Consider the following 20,158-nt stretch of genomic DNA (forward strand, 5'->3'; position numbering starts at 1 on the left):
CAGCCCCAAAAATGCTCGTCACCTGAGTGATGTAAATTTTTTGTTGACAAACCAATGAAGGATTTAAAATTTAAGCGGAGTTAAAAATAAGGAAATACGATCAAAAGTACCAACTATGTTAGGTTTAGAGGAATGTTTCAGTTTCACCATCAATACTTTATATTACACATTGTAAACCCTAACGATCACAATCATGCCGTGATTTCTTTTATGAGAGTGAGAGCCTACGAAACATAGCCTATCTTCACGACTTAGGTTTTTTCGGTCACACTTTCTTCAGTTCTATTTTTGGTGTTGTTTTGAAGGTTGTTTCTCCCATAAGCTTAATTGATCAATAATGCCGATCAGTCGAGGTTGAACATTGGTTTGATCAAAGTTTAAGCTATTTTAGCATCATACGTTTGTGTGTACAAATTTTTCTACTTATACCCACTGTTAGTAGACCATGCTCGATTTTTAGAAAGCCGATGTTATAAATCGAAATTAATTTTGATTTTACATCCATTTTGATAGGTGTATTCACGAAGACGGCACGACGAAACCAATGTTCTAAACCCGATTACAAAAATATTACTTAACCGGAATTTTGCTTTTTAAGTTTACTCGACCCACGGGTTAATCATTTTCATATTCCCTTGAGCACGCCTGAGGTCAACAACTCAGCTTGGACATTTCATTGTCCTACACCCAAAGCAAAGATTGCATTTATGCCAAGCGGTGCACTCTCTATGAAATGTTAACAAAAAGCACTTCTCCAAAGTTAAAAAAAAACTTTTGTTTATAATTTGTAATTTATACTGATTCGAGGGCAAAAAGCAAACCGTGGAATCTGATATTTTATCATCTTTCGTATCCGTGTTATATGTTAAATAACTCGAATCGACTTCGTTCAATTGAAATTGTATGAAATATTGTTGCATACAAAGTTTTGTTTCATTCATACAAATTTATTGTGTTTTTATTTGCTATATTATTCCACAATAAATGTTTTACTTGCATAAAATTTCTCTCCCAAACCAAATTTCGTTCCATTTACTTGATTTCTTTCAAAGTCATAAAAACAAAATTATGAGAGTCCCTCTGTTTAATATTCAAGAAAACGTTTCTCGTTCCCCAATCCGTTTTATGCAAAATTTTCTCGAGCATTTTTCGAGATATTAAAAAAAAAGCTTGGGGGCATCCCTATTCCTTTTCAAAGTCCCCAGTGGAAAGAAAGGAGGAGTCTTGAATTCTTATTTCTATTTTCTTTCCTATGACAAATTTGACCCCATTTGCTTAAAATGTTATCGTGTTATGCAGAAAAATGTATGAAAACCCTCCTCTTCCCTATTCGTCCTCCCAAATAAGCATAGAAACATTTTCTCCATCCCAAAAACCCTGTCCTACCAAAGTTGTTTTTTTTTCGTATGACTAAGTCTATAGATATGCTACAAAAATGTACGTGGCTCCCGTCTCGTCTTGCTATCTTACTCAATGGAAGAAGGGGAGGGTCCCACATAATTATAGAAATATTACTCGTATCAAAATACAATCCCATACCAAATTCAGTACCTTTCGATTAATTAATTCTCGACATCTTTAAAAAAAACCGTGATGGCCCCTCTTCTCTTTCTATTTGTTAACGGGGATCAAGGGGTGGTGTCAACTATAGTGTCTTTTTTGTAATATTTAAATATCCTCTCATGCCAAATATAGTTCCATTTCCTCGATTATTTCAGTCAAGCAAAAATGGCGTAGAAGCCTTCTTCTGTTTCTTTAATGAAAGGTGGGAAGAGCTTCACACCCATGGCCGTAGGAACGGGGGGGGGGGGGGTTTGGGGGTTAAACCCCCCCCATGAGGGTCCATCAAAAGCAAGCGAGGTATTCTACTCACTCCAAATTTTAAATTTTTGATCAAATTTTGATGATGCAGTAAGGTTATTTGGTAGTAACAATTTTGACACAAAACTGACTTCAAAACCTCAAAAACTAATCCCAGGTTCAGAATTCAGCTATAGATTTTCAAAATTTTCTCACTTTTGGATAGTCATTCATTTATGAATGTTAATTCTAAATTTTATTCTGGTTCAAAATAGAAATTGTATTTGTGTTTTCAAATTTCGGATTATGCATCCAGTTAAGGATATTTGTTTTCGGTCCGAATAATCACTAATAATTGAAATAAAAGCTGTGTTTGAAATCGTCGTTTAAATTTGGTTTTATATTTTCTTCAAGTAAATACATAATTGAGGCGCTTGGAATCAGAGGGGTGCAAGTGCGTAAAGGATAGTTTCAAGAAAACGCGCTTCAAAGATGTGAAGGTATTTGATTGTTCATATATTTTTCGAATTCGAGCAATTTTAATTCAATCAAAAAAGTGTTCAAAAAAATTATAAAAAATATGAGTTTTTCATCAGATGTACATAAAAACATGAAAAATCGTTAGGTATACTTAACTCAAAATTGATGATTTTGGCACTTGCACCCCTCTGGTCCTGAGGGCCTCAATTGAAATAAAGAGTAATCATTAAAGCCCAAAACATCCGAATTATTGTTATGGATTCATGATTGGGGGCTCCGAAACTGATTTCAATTCTTGGTTCATATTTCAAAATTCAGAAACCGTTTTGTTATGTATATTTTAGAAAATGTATTAAAATTTCGAAACAGCTCGAAAATTCAATTTTTTAATTCAAGTTCAAAATTCAGATCCAGATTCAGCTCGTAAATCAAAATCATCAAAATCATCATCAAAATAAAATGATCAAGATTATTCAAGATGACTATTTCGATAAGGATTTAAATTGCAAGAGATTGCAGGATGATAATTCAGATTGTTAATTCTTAGAACTTTACCAAAGCCAGTTAGTTAGCACAATTCAACTGAAAATGACAAAAATTTAGTAGAACTATATAGTTTATTTAACGAAATATATCCATCCACATGAATTGATATTTGTTGAATTAATTGATAATAATGAAACATGTATCTTTTCTTCAAGAAATTGTAGGAAATTCCATTTGTCTCGGCGTATTGTTCAACATTATTAATATTGCAGTATTTTCAAGGACCAAATTTCGAACTAAAATCTTTTACAAAAATCGAGTTTGCATGAATCCGAGTGTACTGCAAAATTTTAATCCTTTATTTTCGCCTTTGAAAATGGGATTCATTTCTAAAATTTTCTTTCGAAATTGAAGGCTTTGTTAAAAAAAAAACTTATTTCAAATTCAAATCAAATAAGCTAAATTAAGCTGGCCAGATAACCCAGTTTTACCCGGACTTACACGGATATTTTATTTAAAAAAATAGGGAAAGGTTCAGCCGCCCAAATTTTGTTGAAAAAAACATATTTTTGAGAGACTAAAATACGATACAAAATCTGGTTGTGTTTTTCGACGAATAAAGATAAATTTTTAATTTTTTTCCTTAATTTTTGTGAAAAGTTCTTGGATTTTTGGTTTGAAAATTTTCCAGGTTTTAAATGAAATAGCTCGGATTTGCCCGGCCGGATACGTCCGGAGAACTTCTGACAATCTAAAGCTAAGTTCACCAGATTTTAATGCAAACTTAAGATTTCAACCATCGATGAAAGTTAGTTTCCTATTTCAGTGCTAAAGAATTTTTCTACAAATCCTTATCATCATTTGAATGATTTAAGGATGTATTTTCAAAAGTTTCTGTTCAACACGAAAAACTAGTTTCTTTTTAACTAGTAAAACGAACTTAAAAATGAATAATCAAATAATAATTAAAAATTATAAGTATTTTTATTTTTTTTTTAATTCATGCATTGTTTGAGCCAAAATGTCATGAAAAAAAAAATAGATCACCAAAACCCCCCCCCATGAGTCAGCTCTTCCTACGGCCCTGTTCACACCATCTTGGAAATATTTCGTTCACCCAAATTCCCTCGCATGCCAAATTTGATTCCCTTCGCTTGATCAGTTAGCAAGTTTTGCAAAAAAAATTGTATGGGATCCTTGAATAGTTATAGAATTTTGCAATAAAAATTGTATGGAAGCCCCCTCCCTCTTCGAATTCTCCTACAGGAAGAATGGAGGGTTCTCAAATAATCATAGAAATATTTTTCGTATCCATATACCCTCATATGCAAAATCTGGTTCCATTTGCTTGACTAATTTTCGAGATATGATAAAAATTGAAAAAGAGCCCCCTCCTCCTTTCCTATCTCCCCTCTGAAAAAAGATAGGGATGCTAAACATTCTTAGAAATATTTTTAGTAGCCAAATTCCTCTCATGCCAAATTTGTACCGTTTTCTTTAATGATTCTCAAGTTATGCAAACATTTCTCTAGTGCATTGGAGACCCGCCCCAACCTTTCCAGTAACAGGGAGTGGTTTCAAACTGTAATAAGAACCTTCCCTGGCTTCAAAAGCATCCATCTGCCAAGTTTCAAGCAAATCGGTTTAGTAGTTTTTGAGTCTATAGGGAAAAGACAGACAGGACTTTTACAGAGATTCAATACAAAATTAGCTTCCAGTCAATCGTAGGCCAGTTATCAAATTTTTGGTCGAAGACTGCTCATTAGCTTTAGCACAGACTGATTTGCGATGATTCACATGTTTTTTCAAATACGGTTTGTTATAGGCCCACACAGTTTCAATCAGTCTCGCATGAAAACAATTTGGCGGAATCATCTCAGTACGATCTGGACTTTGTTGGATATGAACCAAGCCATCGTGTCTTTTGAGTAGTGAACTGATGCCAAATGTCACTTTGGCCATCCCGAACAGTGTAATACTAGTCACCCGGAAGCGTTGTAATAAAACTTGCTAAAAGTTTCATCGTCGATGATAACCCACACCGATTTTCCACACCGCAGTTGATCATGTTATTCACGAGCTCTTGATTTGGCGGAAGCAGCTTGTTTTTGACTTGACATCGGCTTCTAACTGCTTGATGATTGTGTTTAGATCCAATCTATCCTTGGCACGATATGCAGTGCTGAGAGGAGATCCACTGAGGCAGTTTTTTTTTACTGACGTAAGCACGCATGACTTTCCGGTCCAAAGTTTTGTGCACCGGACCCGGACTTTCCTCTCCATACTTCTGAATCCAGCTTCAATGTTTACTTCTTCCATTTTTGCCAACTGACTCAGCGAAATATTGGGTACAGAACACCATTTGTACACGAAAATTATGAAAAGTGGAGCTCACGATGCACAGAATTTCAAGATAAAATGTAAACAACAAAACCCTGCAGTATTCAACTGTTTATTAAACGTCAACCGAAACGAGGAGGGTTGTATATAAATCGTTCTTAAACATACTGGAACCAAAGGACTGAAGCAACTGTCAAATCACATACAAACGGACCGTACTGACTATTTTGAACCAGAATGTCAGTTCCCCTTTGATTTCAGTGGCATTTTGGTACCAAAACGTCAGTGTGTACTGAAATGTCAATTCTGAAATTTTCTTCTCTTTCAGCCCCTTGACTGGAACACTCTATACATGGAAATTTGTAAGGACCCAGAAATGTTTACATATCATCCAGAAAATTTAGGTAGGATTTACCCTTTACTTCCCATGAAGTTTTCCACGTTTTTAAAATATAAATATTTATTTACAACCCAAGTTATAGAACAAAAGGCGTAATCTACTCAAACGAATTAGTTGATAAATTGGCTTTTTGATGTGGATCATATGATACCCTCAGAACCAAAGGGGTATAAGTGGAAATATGATCAATTTTGAGTAAAATTCCAAACGATTCTTCAATTTTCGAACTATATCATCTATATACTCTTCTTAAAAAGTCGGGTAAGACGGACACCCTAAGGCAGAATTGCTATAGAAAATCAGGTATTAATTTTTTCATCGCAGTTTTCGTGCAGAAGGGCAGTTTAGTTTGTTTGCTTTCAAATTCACCAAAGGGATGAGAAAATTTTTAGCTATTTTTAAAGCAATTTCAAACATGCTTGCAAATTACACTTTTCAAAAATGGTCGGGTAAAACGGACACTGCGTAGAAAAGGTACGTTTTGTCGGAAAAATTGCAGTAAAAGTACATATTTGAGTGAGTTAAGTTTTTGAAAACGTTATTAAACCAAAATGAAAACAACTGATCCAAGTACAGAAGCGAAATTGTGTGGTTTTAGAAATTCCGTATTTAAAAGCGCTTTTTTCGCCTGGATCCAGTTTTAACAGTTGTTTTGGCCTATTTTAAATTCGACTGCTTTTCGACTGACAATTGCTCTTGCCAAGGGCTTTTGAAGACATTTGGAGGATCAAACCTATGAAAAGTTTAAAATACCCGCCTTTGCAACTTTTTTTTTCAAAACGTTTTTCGCTCAAGCCCTTCGACCGAAATTCACGTATTTTCCTGCATATTGTTGGATAGGAGCATTATAAACACTCCACCTTTGAAAACTGTCAAAATTTACGAAATTTTTGTGAGTTATGAACTATTTTCTTATTTACTATTATGAGACCTTGCATGCTGTAAATAAACAAAGGGTCTCAAAAATTTTGATACACTTAGGCAAACATATTTTCATCATTAGATTTGTGCTGAGCATTGTTATTTTCGAAATATTTAAAATTTCCGTTTTACCCGCTGTGTCCGTCTTACCCGACTTTCCCCTATATATAAAAATGGAGGCGTTTTCTTTGTAACACCATCACGTATAAACGAACGGTCGGAATGAAGTGAAATTTGGTATCCGAGGGGTTTTCGGGTCAGAGATGGTTTGTATAATAGTTTCGACAATCACACTTTTTCGACTTTCATAAGGGCGTTCAAAAAACGTCAATCCTTTAACCGATTTATTTATTTAAAGGTAAAACGAAGTTTACCGGGTCAGCTGATATACTATAATATATATACTCTAGTCATCGAGACTTTTTCAGATTTTTAGAATGTTATTTACATGTGCCTACCTACTTTTAGGTTCGAAGGTCAAACTGTTGATATTTAAGAAATTTTCTTTTTCATTGTCCGCCATGACTCCCATAATCAAAGATCATTTAAGTGAATGGAATACCTATCCTGACGCGAAAAAACCTTTGACCGACAGATTTTGATGAGTTTCACTTGAAGGCTGAACTGGAAGAAAAGTACATTTTGTTCCCTCTAGGAGCACCAGTGATTCACTTTATTGATTAAAAAATGTCTGTGTTTCAGTTGAAATCTAAGTGCTCAATGGTTAAACTCTGCACGCAGGTTAGTATTTTTATATGAAAATCTGTGAAATTATAGGAGACGGAACAGCTGCGCTGCTGCCAACTGTGAATATTTAAAAGTTGAGTGACGAAAATGTAAACAAAAGGAACAACATTTTGTTCATGTTTAAAAGCTTTAATAGATATTCATAAAAATTTAAAGACTGGAAAAGTGAACATTTTTTTCAAACATTTTAATTGTAAAAACGACTAAAAAAAAGTTGAAATAACGATCAGAGTGCGAATAAAGATCAGAACTATGCATGTGTTGAAGTTTTTGTTTCCATTTCTTCGTTGTTTTATTATAAATAGGTGTTTCGAAAATCCATTTATAATGTCATTTGAGAGTAATATAAATCGGACAACATGCCTTTTGTCCATATGTTAGAAGCATCGTAGCCCTGGAATTATATTAATTTTTAAGATCGACGAAAACTTTAGCATCGAGATGCTGTATGTGGACTAATTATTATAACAATTTGAAGCCAGAATGAGCGATAAAGTCTGCTTCATTTAATATTGGAACACAAACAATTGCGTGTAGTTCAGTCATTTATTAACGAATTCATAATTTGTTTTTCATACAAATGTAGCATTTTCTTTACTCTTTCATAAAAAAAATTAAAAAAATTATTCATTGCTGTTTCGAAGAAATTCTCGCACTTTTCCCGTAATACGGCACATTAGGCGGCGCACACCCTTTTCGTCCACCGTTTTGGCGATTTGATTCCACCAGTTCTTCATTTGAGTCATGTTCCTAACAAGTTTTCCCTTTGCCTTAAGCCTCCACTTCGTGATTGCCCAGTATTTCTCTATCGGCCGGAACTGGGGGCAGTTTGGGGGGTTGAGGTCCTTCGGTATTACGCTGACCCCGTTCGTTGCGTACCATTCCATAACCGTTTTGCTGTAATGGCAGCTTGCGAGGTCCGGCCAAAACATTACTGGACGGTCGTGGGCACGAATAAACGGCAGAATCCGTTTCTGTAGGCACTCTTTTTTGTAGACTTCTGATGTCATTGTCTTGTCAGTGAGAAAGACTTTGGTTTTCTGTCCACAACTGCATATCCCCTGCCAAATCATGTACTTGCGTGCGAATTTATCCGCAAACACGAACTTAAATTTTGCAGGTACATCCCCCGAGCCGTCGCCAAATAAAATTTTTGACCTGGGATTTGCCCAAAGTCCGCCTTCACGTAGGTCTCATCCTCCATCAGAATACATCCGTCGAACTTGGTCAGCACTTGGTCGTACAGCTTTCGAGCACGGATTCTGGCCACATTGTTCTGCTTCAGCGTCCGATTTGGCTGTTTGCTGGCTCGGAATGACCTTATTCCTTCCCGGAGACGAATTTGTCGCACCGTACTGTGAGCGGCCTGGAACTTATTGGCCAAATCGCGGTCTGAAAGATTGGGATTCCTCTTGACGGCCTTGATGACTTTCCCACGCAGTTTCCGGTCGACAGTTCCACTCCGACGCTTCGAATGCGGCTTCCGAGCCGTCGTCAATGTTTCCTTGTACTGCTTGATAACACGCCATACGGTATTTCTGGGCATTTTAAGCTGTTTAGCTAGCTTCGATGCCGACAACAATGGATTTTCAAGAAAACTGTGCACAATTTGATCTCTCCGTTCGGCTTCCATGGCGGTTGTTTATGACATAAATACATGGTGAAAGGTAATGAATTTCCCGACACGTGGGTGAAAAAAGTTTCCAAATCCGTCCACTAGGAGCGCCACAATGAGCAAAAGAATTTGTTCCAATATTAAATGAAGCAGACTTTAGAATAGTGAAGTAAAAACAGCGGATTACAAATTTCCCTTGTAGAATGCAAGAAACAAAATAGCTCACCGACAAAAGTGTATTTTCAGATTTTCAAAAGAAATTGAAAGCAATGAATTGCTTCTTTTTGGATTTTGACATTTGCGCTTAAGTTATCAAAAAGACGTCCAAGCAAGAGGAGCTACGAATCATGTACATGCGTCGTGGAAATCCAAACTATACCCACGCAGAAATAGCAACATCGTTGAATGTGACCAAATCAACCGCCACCAAAGTAGTAAAAGTGTTCGGGGAGCGTTTGTCTACAACTAGGAAGCCTGGATCGGGGGGTAATCAAAATTCGGGCGCAGCAATGGCGAACAGAACAGTGGCTAGCGTTTTCAAGCACAACCCCGACCTCTCCGTTCGTGATGTCGCAAATAAGTTGGGAATATCGTCCGCAACTGTGCATGAAGCTAAAATCGATTGGACTATCAACTTATAAGAAGGTAGTGACTCCAAATCGCAACGATAAGAAAATCCAATAAAATCTAAGCAAAAACAAAATCTCCGAAGCTGAATACGACATTGTTGATAAAGTTTGATTGCGTGGTAATGGACGATGAAACCTACGCCAAGGCAGACTTCAGACAGCTTGTTGGACAAGAGTATATACAGCAACCGGAAGAAGAAAGGTGGCAGACATTTTCAAGCATGTTGAAATATCAAAATTTGCCAAGAAATATCTCCTTTGGCAAGCTATCAGTACCAGTGCAGCAGTGGATTGAAAAGCGACATTTTCGTTGCCTCCGGGCTCGTCAACCAGTAAATTTACGTAAAAGAGTGTCTTCAAAGGCGTTTGCTGCCTTCCCTGAAGAAACATGACTTGTCTTTGCTGTTTTGACCGGATTTAGTACCCTGCCATTATGGAAAAAATGCGATGGAGTGGTATGCCGCTAACAAAATCCAGGTTGTGCCCAGGTTGTGCTCTGCGACGTAGTTCCACCTCCCCGTGGTGCAGAGTGGAAACGTGTCTGCAAGTCCGGCGTATTGCAGATGTACGGCCAAGAGAACTACACCAAACCCACTAGAGGCCGTCGACGGGTCCCGCCAAACCCGCGCGGAAGAAGTGGTGCACCCGGGTACTTTGGTACCAGTACTTGGGTGTGAGTGTGATGGTCCAACACGCTGTCGGGGGGTCATGACCCTGATATGCGGATGCGACCGGAGGGAGAGCGATCGCCAACTTGTTTTGCGCTTCGGTGGGTATAGACCCGTCTCGCAAAATGAGTAGATGCGCAAAGTGGTGGCCAATGGTGGGCCGATCACTTAGGGACGTGTTTACACGTCAGTGTCCGAGAGGCACATTCTGCCGGAGGTGTCAGGGTTCGACACGCGTTTCGGGAATTGATGCGCCCGAACCGCGAGTGTGACCTGATGAGGGCGTTCTATAGCCCGATCTGCGCTTCGGGTGGTCAAGCGCCCGACTTGAAGATCGGGTAGTTGCGCTGAGTGGTGACTTAAGTCAACACTATTTGGGAGTTCGGAGGAGTCTGAGTCCTACACGTGGCCTAGGGGGCTTACCCCCCCTACCCACGTGTTTGAACAGAGAAAGTGTCGTCGACAACTCATTTTGTGTTTCTGGATCTTGGACTGGATTCACAAAGTTAGTAGTTGCGCTACGTGGGGACCTCATTCCCACGATGAGATGTCGGGTCCTAACTCGTCAGAGGAGGGGTCGCGCATCGAGTTGTGTTAGAATGAGGCTATGCTATCAGAGGGTTCGGAAACGAGTATTGCCTTGGAGCGCACTAGCGCGAAATGACCTCCCACTATTGAAGCAAAGTGTGTCAAACAGTTCGAGGTGGGGACAAAGGTCAGTGGCCCCAGGTGGACTTTATGGCGTAGGGGGTACAGTGTTCCTTAGCATTGTATCATGAGTCGTCCAATTGCACCCATGGACCCAGAGTAGCAAACTGGGGGGACGCGGTGGCTCGCCGTGCCTTGGAATGCAATCCGTAAAATGGATTTACCACCTGGGTTAACAACTAATAAAAAAAAAAGGTTGTGCCCAAGGATAAGAACCCTCTCAACACACCAGAACTTCGCATAATCGAAAGATATCGGGCGATAGCAGAACCGTAAAAAGACCCTCAAAAACTGTTAGCAACGTGAAGCAGTGTATACATATTAAACTTCAAAAAGAAAGATACTTTGATTTTTTAATAAGTAAATACTCGGTTTGCGCCCAATTTAGTCTGACCACTTTTTGATCCGAACACCTTTTATGTCCTTGAAAGACGTACGCTTTAGTCTTAAGTAGAATTTAGATCCCTTCAAAGAAACATGAAGTTTCACTGAGATCCTATATGTGAGTGTTAGTTTTTTTCCACAAAAAAAATCACTTTTGTAATACAAACAGAATTTACATGAATTAAATGTTTTAAACATTGGTTGAGACATTAAAATAAAAAAAAAAGATAAAATTATATCACAGATAACTTAACAGAATCTAGGAATTGAATCAGTGAATTTTATCGGTTTGAATTCGATATCATTATTCGACTTTATATTTTTCATCTCTAATCGGACTAATTGAGGCCCTCATCATCAATTTTGAGTTATGTATACCCAACAATTCTTCAATTTTCAATGTACATCTGGTGCAAAACTCGAATTATTTATTATTTTTTTATCACTTTTTCGATTAAATTAAAACTGCTCGAATTCGAGGAATATATATTAAAAATCGAGCACCTTCACTATCATTTAGGCACTTGCATCCCTCTGATTCCAAGCGCCTCAATTATGGTTGCATGAGTCTACCTGTAAAAATTGTCAGTTGACGTTTCCCCTTCCAGTCTTGAATGGATAAATCCAGGAAGTTCTGATACACCTTGAAAATTAGTTTTTGTCCCGGCGAGAGCTTGCTTGTTTTGACGTCAAATTTAATGTCCATCATTTGACATAATGATAGCACGAGCAGATTCAAGAAACGTAGAATTAACAAGTACCATCAACGAAATTTTGGGGTAGTGCTAAACTACAAAATAATAGCGTGTAAAAAAGGAGAAAAAATAATATAAATACTGATTCAATTTTTATTTCTTAATGTTGTTTGAAAGTATCGAAAAATTTAACTATTTTTATTTTTTTTATCTTTATATTTTGTAAATTACCGAAGTATGATTTATTTTCAGTAGAGCTGTTAACTTTAGGAAAACGTATGGCTATAATAATTCCTCTCACCATTTTTTAAAGCCAGTATCATAGTGAAACGGGTAATTAATATTTCTAATCGTCTGTCTGAAACATTCGTCTCGCAGGGTTAATCCCACCCTTAAATAGCTTCATAGTTAATTTATTTCAGAGCGATTCTCATTCCCTACATCGTAACTTTAATTACTAACTATTGACATTGTATTAACTTCAAGGCCCAATCAGTAGTACCCATACACACATTAACATTGTTCAAACCTTACTTTAATCGGCCGCTCTCGGTCAGCTTCAGGTTCGCGATATTGGGAACCTTCAAACCACCGGCACCTCCAACCACCAGTGGACTTCCTCCTCCGGCTCCGCTAGTTCCGATTCCGGACAGCTCATCTCCGGCCGCCCCAGTCTGGGACGATGCCACCATCACCATTTCCACCGGTGGGGCATCTTCACTAACGCTACTACTGGCGCTGGTACTTCCGCTGGGGACGGCCGTTTCCAGATTGATCACCGGCGGTTTCGGATTGACATCATTGTCCATAGTAGTGTCCCACGCACTTTCCTCGCCAGTTTCTGCCAACACAAATCTCTTGCTAGGTCTTCTCTTGAGCATACTTCTGGACACTAGTACTAGTACGAAGGCACCTACGAACAGCAGAAGCACCAGTATCACTGTCACTTTTCAGCGAAATTCGGCCTCAGCCGAGGCGCGTAATCGTTATCACTGTTATCCCGGACCGCGGATAAATTGCTTCGTGATTCGCAAATTTATTTGTCCTATGTATTCGTTTATCTTCTCTATTGATTCAGCACTTGTCAATATTCAATTTTCCCAGCTGATAATCATACACTTTGTCTAGATCCCACTGCTAAGTACCGGTTAAAAAAAATAACATCCGAATTAATCGGAATACAGAAAAAATGGCACCACCTAATTAACGTTTCGTGTTCACATAATCCGCATCGACACTGAGGAATCTATATTCGATATTGTTTCGGCTTCGAAGCCTACGGAACAACTGTTAAAACATGAACCTTTCCCATCATGATGACTAACAAACTAACTGGCGAGCGAGAAAACCTGTTCGAACAAACAACCGCGGTCACTTTATTGCTGAGCTGAGTTGAACAGCTGAGAGGTTAAACTTAGTCGTTGAAGTTCTCCCTCGAACTAAAGAGTAGAAAAAGGGGTAAAGGCCTTGTCATGCGATACCTACGATACGTAAATACGAGAACCGCAAATTAGGCAAAAGACCAGCTGTTAGCATAGAGCAAAAATTAATTAAAGAAAGCAAGTTGAATAAGATTTGTGATCACTGTGAAAATTTGGGAACTTACTTTTGACCAGTAGATTATAAATATAAAATTTAGAAAAGCTAGATGAATTTTTTTCAAATTTGTCTAGCACGCACATTAGGGTGGTCTGAAAATAGGGCTTAATTCCGGAATCAAAACCTCGGCCCCCAACGGCTGAAAGCGTTGCTTGGCCTGCCAGAAGACCCTTTGCAAAATTTCAGCTCCTTCGATTAACTCTAAGGGGTCGCTCAACAAACCTCAAGTCTGCATGGAAATTTGACATCATTTCTTCTAGCGAACCTGCAAAATTAAATTTGTTGGCTCTTACGTTTATTTAAACGTGATTTCATCGACAACCATCAGATAATAAGAGTAACAATATAAATGTATTAGGGCTACAAAAGAGATATATCCATCAGACTAAATATGTACCGAATACTCGGCGCCGATTTTTTATAATATATACAATAACAGACTTGTCAAATTTTTCAAATGATTTGAATAATTTATAAAATATCCAAAAGCAAAAGTAATGTTGAATTAGGCTTACCAGATGTCCTACTTTGGCAGGACATGTCCTACTTTTTTTACCCTTGTCCTACCATCCTACTTTGGACCCAAAATGTCCTACTTTTTACGGTTAGGACTATTAGGGTAACGGACTTATTTTGGACCGGGTACATATTTTGGACCACCTTGCAGCTTTTTCCAATCTTTCTCTCATAAATCATGTTAATCATGAAAATTTTGAACAATTATGGTAAAAGCTTCTTCTTATGATTCTAATCATATCTTAAATTCCATTTAAATAAGCTGGTAAGGGATAGAACATTGAAAATAAAGTTTTGATTTTTCACAGTTGGGCCAAATCAAGCCCATTTCAGGAGGACGTGCCATTATTGGAGTCAACTTCCAAGAAGTTTTCTGCCTAGCTGTGATGAATTTAACAACTATAAACATGTTCACAGCTATGGGAAAACACTTGAAAACTAGTTTGCAAGCTCGAAGAACAAAAAAACTTGTTTTAATCGCAATTCGAGCCATGTCGAAAATAGGTCCTACTTAATTTCTTAGGGACTTATTTTGGACCACCCAACATAACCTGAGTATTAAACTTGGTGTTGAATGTTCATGAACGTAATAAAACTTTGTACGCCGATATGAAAAGAATTATGCACACTATTTCTATCGATTATTATAAATAAAATTTGGAATCTTGGCATTATTTTATTTAATCAACTCGCTAAAGCCCAAACCCGCCTTTAGACGGGGTTCACTTCAATCGGCATAAAACCAATTAACAGACGGGGCTTCCTTTCAGCTTTTTAAAAAAGGTACAACTTACTTGCTTAAACTGAAGAACAGCCAATCATTGTTTCAACTTATTTTTTGTGCACCATGCTTTGAACGACGCGTCGTTAATTTTACAATCTACATTAATAGCAACTGTTTGATAAGCAATTGTTAACAGCTACAACATAAAGAAGCTTAAAAACATGAAAAAAACTGGACATGCGCCAATTATTTTAAAGTCATTATTTTTAATGCTTCTTGAAAAATTATTGACAGTTTGGTGTAAAAGTTACAACCATACAGGGTTGATTTTCGAGAGAAAAAAATAAACTTGGTTAGGAAGAAGAGACGAAATATAAAGGGGAGGGGTTGAAGAAAAAAACAACTACAAATCGACAATATATAACTAAGTTTAATATTTGAATTGGTTGAAATATCCCAGTGAATAGTAGAACAATTTTAACAAATAATATATTTAACTATAGCTATGAGATAGTCTTAACGTGATTCAAAACTAAGAAAAAATTAAAAAAATGTGTAAAAATTATTGCGAAAAAGTGCATAAAATCTAGTTTTTCAGCCCCTGTGGTTATGCAATTTAAAAAAATAATGTTGAAGAATTTACTCCAACAATTTTTTTTTCGTAGAACAGAAGTTGTTTCAAAGATAAAAATGAAGTTTTGTGAATTTTTCACCAAAAAAAAATTTGCTTTTAGATGGTTAAAAAAATCGCATAATTCTCGCACCTTTTAAACTCTTTTGAATGTATTTTTTCTACAGAACTGAAGCCAAACCAAATCCACTTAGGTTTTTCAAGTTAAAATACATCAATTAATATCGTGGTGTTGATGTCAGACTTTCTTAACTTATCATTGGGTCATCTGGAGGAGATTTGCGTTCTAAAAATTTATCCTAAAGATAAGCTAACTGGCTAGTATTTAATACTGCAGAACAAATTTCGTTGAGCTGTTGGAATTACCTAAACATTTGAAACACACTATGTAACGGGGGAGTTTTTCTGTTTTCACTCTATTCTTATCAAAATTACTGAAGCAAAAGAAGTAGAAAAAAAACAGATGGTTGCAGTAGCAAATATTCATCAACATATGTACCTAAATAAGGGCTGGGGAAGAATTGGAGAAAGTTAGTTCAGGAATGAATTAACGTGAACAAACAAAACTTGACTACGAGAATAAGACAGGAAAAGATTAACTGAATCATTCGCATAATTGCGCATCAATCGCTGTCGTAAATATAGCAAAATTGAGAATAAAAACTAATTTAGTTTAAGGGTGGTCCAAAATAGGTCCAGAGGGTGGTCCAAAATAGAAACTTGGTGGTCCAAAATACCGACCAGAGAAATTATCGAAGAAACGAGTTTATAGGCTTAAATCTTGTTATATTGCAACGAACGACGATATGTTTCGATAGAAAAAGCTTTAAACTTCGCAATGAACGAAGAAAGCAGTCCAAAATTGTAACAAGTACTTTTTTATATTAGAAAATAGCATAGCCACTTCCCAAAGCGGTCCAAAATTGGTCCGTTACCCTATCTTGTTTATCGAATTTTTAACTTCACGTATTTTATTATTTCGATCCATTTTTCACGAAATTCTTATTGGCGTCTTTTGGATAATCGTCTTCTCGATCGGTTTCTACCAATGAAAGTTAGTGCCCTTCTAGAAGAAATTAATACCCATCGGAAACGGAAACGGAAAGTGATAGAGGAGTTCTGCCAAGTCTACAAGTCTTCTTTAGATTATATTCGCAAGTGATTCGCGAGTGATTTTAAGCCCTTCGATTGGCTGTCTTTGCTGGAACCACATCGTTTCAAATTCGAGCAGCTTGAGAACTGTGTGAAAATTTTAGCGAAAAAAGGTATTGAAATCAACGATGTCAAACTGTATGACCATTTTTTTCGCCTAAATTCGATCATTGCGCAGCAACAAGATGATTTCAGGATCAACCCAACTCATTTTCCAATTAAATCAATTACCCGATCATCACTCCGAGCTTCTGACGATTGCTGAATATTTCTTCGCGATTTCGGCTCCCAGTTATTGGTGATATTTTGAAAATTAGAGTGACCCCTACTCGAAAAAGATCTTGTAATGGATCATCTGGTAAAATCATCTGGTTGAAAATAATCGACTCAAAAACATGAGGGGCATTAAAAAGGAAGAAATAGAAAGAAATTGGAATTATTGGTTTAATTTTTCACTAAAAACTCAATAGAATATTTGGCCGAATATTCGTTTGGCCGAAAAGTTGAAAAGCTCAATTTGCGGTACATCTCTACATAAGAAGGAGTCGATTTGGGGCCATTTTTTAATTTCACAAGCTCCGTTTCGGTTCAAAACTGATCCATGATTTTTGAAGAATTTTTCAGTACCGTTAACATGAGTAAATTTGAATTTTTATGTTTGGATGGGAAAATTGAATATTTTGTTCTTAAAAATCAACAAATTTTTTGTTTCTTCTGTAAAATCGAACTTGCAAATGGTTTTTGTACCAATTTATAATGTCAATTGAATTGATTGTTGATCAATGTCAAAAGACATACCCCTATTAAACAAGTAATAACTTTTTTGCCTGAAAAGATACGTAGTTACGGTTCTCGACAAAGTTGGTCAGTAAAAAATATCCTTTGAAGAATTTAGAAATTGGCACAAAAAACATAAGAGGGCCTGGTTCCTGGTATTAAATTTTCAGGACAAAATATTCAAATTTCCATACAAACATCAAATTGAAATTTACTTACTTAAACGTTACTTAAAAATTCTGCAAAAAATCATGGATCAATTTTAAACCAAAACGGAGATTTTTAAACCACAGAGTTAGAAAAATTCACAAATGACCCCAAATCGACTCAGTGTTATATATCCATCTCAAGCGAATTGTATAAATAGTTTTTTATATTTAAGTTTACTCCATATGTACACCGATCATTACCTTCCCAAACCAAACTTCCGTCTTTAGACGGGACTCACTAAAAGTGACATTGAATTAAATAATATTGAAACGGAAATGAAACAGTTTTTGGGAAACATCTTTAGGCAGATATCAGCCTATCTATTCGTAATGATGACAGATGTTTGACAAGCAGATGTTAAGCGTTACAACTGAGAGAAGCTTCGAAAACAAGGAAAACTTGAACTTGTTTTATTAAGAACGTCACCTAAAATAATTTTAACATATTTTCCTACTAGTTTTTCTATTTACAACAGGGTGGCCACTCGATTTCAATTTTTGATACTCGCATTTTTCCCGACGTTTTCCTGCTTGGTCTCAAGGAATTCCCGATTATCAAAAACAAATCTCTATTTACCGGTTTCCTATCTTTAACAAGCGATTTAATTATCATTTTTTTTACTAAAACGAATAACCATAGCGTATTTAAAAAGATTTCCATTTTAAAAGATTGTGCTGTTACCGGCCCTTATTCTCCGCATTTTCAAATCTCGACAACATGAAAACCCATTTTACATTGAAAACACACAAAACAAAATGAGAAATCTCGCATAATTTGGAGAAAAAAAAACAGAAATGGTACCGATTTAAGTAATTTATAATATTCGAGAAAACAAGTAATTTCCCAACTAAAACTTAAAAATAGAGGTGTTAAAAAAAGTGGGAAGATTTTGTGTTATCGGGGATACTGTAAAAACTTAAAGCAGGAATATCATAAAAGGTGAATTATAGTAAAATTAATCTTCAATGAATGGCTTGTTTTGTATAAATACAGCCGCAAAGTAAATTCAAATCAAATCACAAAGATGGATTTTTTCTAATTTTCTGTGAAATTGTGAGATCTAAAACTCTATGCTTTTCAAGGAAATTGAATAATTTTCAAGGCGTGAATTCAGTTCAAAAACGGTTTTGATTTTACTGTGAGAATCTAGATAGAAAATTAAGATATATCTTCTTCGTTTATTTTATATATACATCCTCAATGATACCAAAATTTTCATTACTTTCTCCCCGAGGCCAAATGGTCCGAATTTGACCAAACCGAATGTAACGCCATCAGAATTTTTTGAGAAACTTCTGTTAATGTTCAAATCATTCCTTCCAGTCTACAAGAAAAAAAAAATTATAAATTTTAAGGACCAGAATTAGTAATTTTTTATCCAAGAAACTAATTTCAGTCAATCATATTTGCTTTTTCGACCTTTGAAATGAGATTTAAAATTCTGTGTTTCAAATTTTCCTCGTGATGATGGTGCTTAGTTTGGCCTGATCAGACCCAAACGAATATTCGTTAAAGGTTCACTAAAGATTCTATATGTTAAATTCTAACGAACACTATATAGATGAAAAGCCCTTAAAATTCGTAACTAGACATTTGTTGAAATTTTATCCATTTAACGAGTTTTTTTTCTGAAACGTTTCATTATTTGAAGATTCAACGACTCAACAAATCTCTCTAAAGTAAACGATGAATCTTTTACTTCACTTCATATGCAGTCTGCAGATATCATCCGGATGATGTTCGGAATTTTGGATATGACATTGCGTTACTCTGTACATTAAGGACCGCGATTTAATTTAAGCCCGAAACACCAACATTTGGCAACTTGAACAAATTCTACAAATTTAGAATCTTTGAGTTATCGAAAGTGTTGTACACAATTATGTAGAATAAAGTATGTTTTAAAAATGTACAAGATTTCAATTATTCTTTTCAGAGGAGCGCACTCGCATCATGCGAAAAAATAAGATATCTCGTATTTTTTCCACAATGTTTTAACAACATAATTTATTCAGCATATCTAAGACCGCAAATAAATTCAAATGGAAAAATCTTATATTTCTACCAGCTATTTCTCAGTAACATCTGGACTAAAGTTTACAATTTTATCATTTTTAAGTACATAATTTTTCAGTTACTCTGAAGCATTGAATGCACTGAAATATATGCTCAGCAAAAATTCCCGATGTCTTGGACGGATTCCTCACTTTTTTCCCGTTGGATTTCAAATCCAGACTTTTTCCCGCATTTCCCGAATGAGTGACCACCCTGATTTACTAGTAGTAGTTTAATAATTTTTGTGATTTTTTTCTGATGTATAATGCTGAGTTTTTCCTAAATTTACAGTAGAAGTCTGTAATTTTCTATTTGATTTTAGTTTTTTTTTTAATAATTTGATCATTACGCTTATATAAACAAACATCGTTTAGATGTAATCAATACTAGCTATTAGAAGCCTTAAAAATAATAAATTTACTGAATCAGTGGATCGCTAGCTATTATTTATTGAAGAAAAAAAAAGAAAACAGAGCTATTTATCACATTAACTGTTGATAAAAGTTGATCAGAAAATTGTTGAAATCAGCTGATAATTGGCAACAATGTTCAAAACTGCTTGAGTAACAATTTCAGAAATTTAAGCTGTGATCTGAGGAAAATTGAGAATATTAATAGAAT

General features: G+C 36.1%; 1 protein-coding gene across 2 annotated transcripts in view; it reads right to left on the reverse strand.

The window, feature by feature from the left end:
• LOC129757200 (acetyl-CoA carboxylase) overlaps positions 1-20,158 on the reverse strand; it is a 71,123-nt gene that overhangs the window by 14,259 nt on the left and 36,706 nt on the right. The window contains exon 1 of one of the 2 annotated variants that reach the window (XM_055754333.1): positions 12,408-12,907. The exons of the other annotated variant lie outside the window; for it this stretch is intronic. Coding sequence (XP_055610308.1) covers positions 12,408-12,754 — 347 coding nt within the window. The 5' untranslated portion in view covers positions 12,755-12,907. Of the gene's footprint in view, positions 1-12,407; positions 12,908-20,158 lie in introns of those variants that run through there. 2 annotated transcript variants of the gene reach the window in all.

Source organism: Uranotaenia lowii, chromosome 3 (genome assembly GCF_029784155.1).
Source record: "Uranotaenia lowii strain MFRU-FL chromosome 3, ASM2978415v1, whole genome shotgun sequence".
NCBI classification, from domain to species: Eukaryota; Metazoa; Arthropoda; class Insecta; order Diptera; family Culicidae; genus Uranotaenia; species Uranotaenia lowii.